The sequence below is a fragment of the Manacus candei genome, unplaced genomic scaffold (genome assembly GCF_025592945.1).
Source record: "Manacus candei isolate 608988 ecotype Guabito, Panama unplaced genomic scaffold, ASM2559294v1 h1tg000023l, whole genome shotgun sequence".
In the NCBI taxonomy this organism is placed as follows: Eukaryota; Metazoa; Chordata; class Aves; order Passeriformes; family Pipridae; genus Manacus; species Manacus candei.
Window position 1 is genome coordinate 15,652,438 of NW_026138071.1, and position 7,081 is coordinate 15,659,518.

A 7,081-nucleotide genomic window follows, 5' to 3' on the forward strand; every position below is an offset into this window, starting at 1 on the left:
TTTTCCATTTACATTTTGCAGCAGAAGCAAGTACAGTTTTAATGTGATTATCTCATCTCTCTTCTGACAAAAATATATCTTCAAAACAATGATCACAGCCCTCTAAATGGATCCCATTTTCCCAACATTCTCTAAAACCCTTAAATGTTTTGCTTTCAGCAAAAAAACTAATATGTCACTTCCAACTCACCTATTTTTATCAGTGATTTGCTCTTGCATCATCCTGAGCTTGGCAGGTGGAATATATGCACCACCTGTGCGAGTAAGGATTGGATCCACTTCTTCTTTTTTCTTCTTTGAAGTGGCCTCATCCTGAGCAAGTGAGCTCTGAACTGTCGACCTCTCTGGACTCCTACGATCGGGTGATGAATATCTCCTCTGCTTCCTCCGATCATATTCTCTCTCCTCCCATCTGTCATAGTGTCTATCTCTCCCCCTTTCCATTCTTCTAAAAAGAAAAAAAAACACCCACCAAACACCCAAGGGTTCGTGAAAAGTTTTCACATTTTATTCTTTAAAATAAGTATTTTATTACCGATTAAGAAAGGGTTTGATACCTTCCATCTGAATTTCTGTCATCATAGTATTCCCTTCTTGAATATTCCTGATCATATCTGCTGTCATCAGAGTGTCTTCTCTTTCTGGGAGACGGAGACCCATCATGCTCCATATCCCTGCTCGCAACCCAAGACACAAAAATTCTTAGTAAAAGGCTGAGAAAAGCAATGGTATTAATATAATATCTACTTACAATACAATGTTACAATGCACAACTGTTCCAATTCTGCAACCTGAGTTTCAAGATACGCACCATTCAAATAAAACAGTCCACTTTTACAATACTTTCTTGTCAGGAAAAAATTATCATAAATCAAAGCTCTGTAAAAGGAAGCTCCTCCCAGAATTTAAAATTAAATATTAAACATTAATAACATTAAATAACAAAGGTAAATTCAGCACCATGCACACTTTTGCTTGTGCAGCACAAAAGTCTTGCTCTAAAATGACAATTGTGGTATCAGCAACATGTGAGTTCAAGCAAAAAGCCAGCATCTAATTTACATTTTCAAGTCCCATGACAATTTAACTAAATGCTAAGGATTTTTAAAGATTTAGTTCTAGTAATAAATCTATTTAATTACTGTTATATTGACATGTAAATATTTTATTAAACCTACACTTACTTTTTACCGCTCAGTTACGGTAATACAAAAAAAGAAACACAACCTGATGATTTTTTTAACTTCTCTAAATCACTATTTGAGGTGTATATATATATATATATATATATATATATAACTGAAAGGTATAAAACTCACTGTACCTGTCCTCTGGAGACAAACTTCCTTGTTGGGAACTGTAGTTTTCCTTCCTTTCATGGCTGGAACCATGCTTTAAGAAAACAAAGAAAAAAAATAATCAAGCCCTAGCATGACTGTGAGCACATACTTTCAGAACAAAGCATACCACATCTTCAGTTCCCTACTCCTTTACAAGAAGGGCCATCAGATAAAGCTAAAGGCAGTCAGTTATGATGAGAGGAGCTGGTTCTCTTAGTAACACGTAATTAAGTACTGGACTCTCTGCTACAGGATGCTGCAGATGCCAAATGTTTATATGGGTTCAAGACACTGGATAAACACTGGAAAAATCCACATAGGTTACCAAAAAAATTTATCTGGCTCAGGAAGCTGCAAACAGGTAGAGTGGGAGTGTATGTGGGCAAGTACTTTTATAGTTGCCCTGTTTCTAAATTTTTCAAGGCATCTGCTGTCAATTACTGCTGGGGGTTAGAGTATACAGACCACTTCCCTGCTTCCTCCTTCCAAATGCCATTTTACTCTGTTGCATCACATGCAAAACCACCAACAAAATTCTACCACTTCTTGTTTGAAAAGTGTCTTTCCTCTCTCCTAAAAACCCCCTTTATTGAGTAATTTCTCCCTATCTTCTTGCTTTTTACTAACCATGATTTATTTTCTCATGAGTCATTCCCAGCTTCATACATAAACACCTAAGTGACACTGTTCTATCTGGCAGATTTGTGAGATTGTTTAAGTCATACACACTTAAACAGTTCACACCAAATTCCATGGGCTGAATATGACATGGAAATATGGAGTCATACTCAAAAATCAGAGTACGACAGCATCTACAACATACACAAGACATTTCTCAAGCTGTTTTAAAACTACTCTGGCAGAGTTAAGAAGCAGCTTTTGTAATCTCAGTACTTTTATTCCAAAGGTCCCCTCTTCACTCAGAACATTATTTATCATTTTTCAAAACCATGTTGTCAGACAGTGATTAACTGTGAAATAGGTAACATCTCACCTGATGCAGAAAGTCAACAAAAAGGCTTGCTTGTGCACCTTGACTGAACTTCCTGCAGGAATTCTCACCTCATTTGTTGAAGTGGCACCCTCTCCACCAACATGCTGGCACACTAGTTTTTGACCCACCAGAGAACCAGTTAAAACTACTGGTTACTAGAATACAATGACACCTCCACCATAAACCAGGTGGTGGAGGTCACCACAGACCAGGGTGGACTGTTATACCACTGATCTCCAAAACTTAACTGGGGAGTGTGTGTATATATGCAAATAAATAATTGCATTTTTGAGGTCACTATAACTTATAGAATATTGCCTTTCTGAGGGTACATTTCTAACACTGTATTAAAATTATGCCCAGTATTATCTTGCCTGCATCAAGACAATGATACAAACCCAATGCATTGCATTATTGGGAGCAGGCATCCCTATAAAAGTAAGTCCGTCTAACAACTTAATTTTAGGGCAACATTACCTTTGATGGCAAAGTTAGTACAAGAAATTCACATACTTTCTACAAGGTTTTCTTCCCCTTTCAATAGTCATTTGTGGGATTATACCATAGAGCAGATGACTGAATTCAAGGTTAAGAAAAGCCCTTAAATTGTTTTTTTTTCCCTGCCCAATAATATAATGCAAGTCTATATTTTAAGTTTCCAAGAAAGCGGTAATAAAAATCTTCAAAAACATGGAACATTTACTATATTTAAATCCTATTTAGCAGATGGGAAGGAAGCAGTGGGTCATTTTAGGATGATCCATTCTCATGGGGTCTACATCATCTGTCTTTGCCCAAGCAGAATCAAAAACACAAGTGTTTGCAGAAGTAAAACAATGTAAAACAGTCTGTCTCTGTATTTGGCCTTATCGCATCTCCTTGCAAAAGCACCTCTTTGCAGAAGAACTTTTTCCCCTCAGCTCTTCATGACCAGCCTTTCTGCCACAAGTTAGCCTTCTTCCTTGTCCATTTTTCAATCACAATGATTAACTGAAAGTGTCCAAACAGTCCAAAACTCTTGCTAACTGGCTTATTTTAACAGATGAGGAAGCACTACCACAACCACCAAACTGGGAAAATAATAGAAGCATCCCTATTAAATGTCACTTCAGTCAGAAAAGCTGGATCCAAAAGGAAGCTTATGCAGGGTCAAACTTTAGAACACAGGTAGAGAAATACCACAGATTTGAGGCAGTGTATCAGAACAGCATTGCTCTGCTAACCTGTCCCAAATGTAGTGTACTGTAAAAACACAGCATTTCCAAATGATAATTTTAAAAAATTAACTTTAAATTTTTTCTTCTTGCATTCCTAAAAAAATCACTCCCATCCATTCAGAGATGGACCACACAGCTTTTAAAATGAAAAGCTTCAATATTCACAGTAGGACAGAAAGTTGCCAAATTAACTGCTACTTACTGTCACTTTATCTTTTCATTTTAAGATCACTGTTACTCTTTCTCCATTCCTCCACATGCCTATGTTCTCTGTTGAGCCACCATCATTCAGTCAGTTTTGATGAACTACTTTATCATTGTACCCCAATAATATTCAGGACTTTCAGTGTTAGGACAACAGGTGCTAGAAGTAGCTGTAATTTACTGACTCTTACAGTAGTTGTTACTACATATTAGTAGTCATCATGGCTAGGCTTCACGAACGAAGATTTGGGAAGGCTCTATCCGCATTTGCTACAGGCACGCTGGTGGCTTATGAGGCCAATACGTGACAGACATATCCGATTGCAAAAGGCACAGCAGAAAGACTCCTTAGATGGTGTATTCTGCAATACACGGTTCTTTCTGCGTTGCCTTTTTTCCTCGAGAGTGATCCTGTGTGTGTTCTCGAAGGAGACAGCTGCGTTATAGATGATGTGTCTCCGGACCTCCCGACTGGAGGCCAGAGTAGACCAGTTATGGTGATCAATATGGCCAAGGCTGAGATGTTGTTCCAGGGAGTCCTTGTATCTTTTCTTCGGGGCTCCTCTCATGCGGCAGCCAGTGGCGAGTTCACCATAAAGTATTAGTAGTATTTATCTCAAACAGCTACTGTCAATTACTGCTATTGCTCGCTTCGCATTCGGGAAGCTTGATGTAACATAACATCAACTAATTACCAGTAACATGGGAATAATAAAACCCTACAGTTCAGGTTGAAAAACACTTACATTTACTTGTGTCACCCTGCTCTTCATCTCGACCTCTTGCTTTTTTATGAAGTTCTAAATGCGCAGCAACCAGACAACCCAAGCTGGAACTCAGCATATGAAAAACATTTCACCTGAAACACAAATGAGATAATCAAAAATCTTTCCACTGCACACGGTGCCGGAACCTGCACTTTTTATTTTGCTCTTTAAAGCCATGCTTATATAGATCCTTAAACCAAAACAAGCAGCCCCCCGACCCTAGCCTATTCCGCTTTCTGGCGGTCACACAGCCCCTGTGGCAGGAGAGCGGCTGTGGAGCAGCACCGGGAGCTCACGGGCACAGCCGGGCCCGCGACCCGCTTGCCAGGCCACGGTGAGGCTGCCGAGGCCTTGCCACCGACCCCACGGCCCGGCTTCCGGCCCGGGTCCACCCGCCCATCGCGCTCTTCGCGGGGCCACGGAACCGCCCGGCCCGCGGCCTCCGCCCGCCGCGGAGCGCCCGCACGGCAGGGGAGGCCGCGACCACCCGACCCGCGGGCGCACCTGGCCGGACGGCGCTCGGGGTCTCCCCCTAGTCCCACGGGGAAGGCGGTGAGGGCCGACCCGCGCACACCCGCTGACTCCGCACACCCCCCGCACCACCCCGCACCCACCGGCAGCCCCCGCACCGCCCGCGACCCTCTCCCGCACCTCCGGGCCCGCACGGCCACGAACCGCGTCACTTCCGGCGGCGCGCAGTGAACGCACGGCCCCGCCCAGCACCGCCCCCGCGCGCACGCGGCCGGCTCCCCCCGCCTTCGCCGCCATCTTGCGGGCGCGGGAGCGCGCGGGCAGCCCTCGGTTTGGTGTTTGAAATGAACGTGATAGTGGGAGTTGTTAATAAATAAATAAATAAGGCAGGAGCTAAGCCGGCAGAATGGCTCCTTAGGGAAGTGGTCACGGCCCCCCAAGCCTGACAAGAGTTCAAGGAGCGTTCGGACAATGCTCTCAGGCACGTGGTGTGACTCTTGGGGATGGTCCCGTGCCCGGCAAAGAGCTGGACTCGGTGATCCATGTGGGTCCCTTCCAACGCGGCATGGTCTGTGATTCCGAGTGACTCACCGCAGTGAGTGGCTCTATAGCATGGGCTGTGCGCCCTTTGGTTTGCCCTGCATTTCCCTGGTGCCAGCCGCTCTTCCCGTGAAGGGTCTGGGAAAAAACACCTTGTACCAAAGGTACAAGGTTCTTGTCAGACATACACACATAACAGCAAACAAGCAGTCAGCTGGCGTCCCTTAAGGATGGAAACCTGCCCAAAGCATCTCTAAAATGTAGTGAATTCACTGAGTGAATTGGGTACTGTAGCACACACTTCGGTCACTTACACATGTACTGCGGGTTAAACTGCTTGAAATATGTTCCAGGAGATACACAATGCGCTATATATATACCATGTTTAATGTTACAATGCTCTTAGGGCACCTGTGTATCAGAGGGGGGGTTGACCTCTGAAAGTTCAAAGTAATTCAGCACCACAAATCCACAAGAACAGAGGGCCTGTGGCTTATTATAAACACAAACTTGTTTGGATTGTGGAAAGTAACTAAATGCATTGGGAGAGGGGGGAAAAAAGGAAAATGCTATGTAAGGTCTTAAAGTGCTTTTGGTTCATTTTCGGTTCTTGTGAGATAAATGGAAATGAAAATGAAAATAAACTTTTATAGGACACAGCAGATCAGGGTCAGGAAGGCATTAACTCAGCCGAGAGCCAGATGGCTCCTGCAGGGATATCTGTAATAGTGCAGTGCGGCAGTGCTGCTGTGCTGCGCCCACCTGTGTCTGTGTGCAAGTTCCTGTGCCTCCATATGTAGTGGGACACAGAAGTGCCTCCATATGTTGAGAGGTAGAAGATGGCAAGGAGGTAGGAGCAATTCTAGGAAAATGCTACTTGCAATTTTCCTTTTCAAACATAATTTAGTGAAACTTTTCTCGAGGTTGGAAAATGCTACCAATTTTTTCTTTCTTTCTGTAGGTTTTTAAATCAACTTATTTGTTCTCTACTCAACATTATGGTACTTCTGTTTTGTTATATCATGTAACACACCTGTAGCACTGCTTTCATTACAACAATTATTACATGCTCAAATCACAATGTAGGAGGGGACATTGATGATTGGACAGATCTGGTTTATCTGGTGCAGCCATAGAAGACTTCTGTCCTCCACTACAAACTCACAAAAGAGTGAGAGAAAGGGAGCAGCTGCCCATGTCTGAGATCACTGCACATGCTATGCAGCACTTTAACTCAGAACCACTTCAGTTTAAACTAATCTACCAGTCTTTTCAGCACTTGAAGCATTAACAAAATGAGTACAAACCTTTTCTCAAATTTTTCCAAAGGCCAGCAATGCTGTCTTAACATTGTGTATCATAACAGATATAAATATTCTGCACTTGAGAGATAATATTTTTACTTACAAAGTCATAAAAGTCAACTCTCTTATTTACTTTGCAATACTAAGAAAATAATCAATAAAGCAAGAAATCCCTACTCAAAATCAACACATGGATAGGATATGTTAAGTAATAATAATCAGAAAAAGTACATACTTGTTTTTC

At 42.5% G+C, this 7,081-nt stretch overlaps 1 protein-coding gene across 49 annotated transcripts in view; it reads right to left on the bottom strand.

Moving 5' to 3' along the window:
• CWC22 (CWC22 spliceosome associated protein homolog) overlaps window positions 1–5,229 on the bottom strand; it is a 30,713-nt gene extending 25,484 nt beyond the window's left edge. For 20 of the 49 annotated variants that reach the window (XM_051786671.1, XM_051786703.1, XM_051786676.1 and 17 more), the window contains exons 1-5: window positions 5,027–5,114; window positions 4,502–4,614; window positions 1,325–1,392; window positions 558–674; window positions 191–448 (exon numbers count right to left, since the gene is read on the bottom strand). In XM_051786671.1, the coding sequence (XP_051642631.1) occupies window positions 191–448; window positions 558–674; window positions 1,325–1,392; window positions 4,502–4,528 (470 nt within the window). In that variant the 5' untranslated portion in view covers window positions 4,529–4,614; window positions 5,027–5,114. Of the gene's footprint in view, window positions 1–190; window positions 449–557; window positions 675–1,324; window positions 1,393–4,501; window positions 4,615–5,026; window positions 5,124–5,173 lie in introns of those variants that run through there. The other 29 variants (XM_051786721.1, XM_051786717.1, XM_051786715.1 and 26 more) reach the window with 5 other exon arrangements.
• Window positions 5,230–7,081: the final 1,852 nt, after the last annotated feature.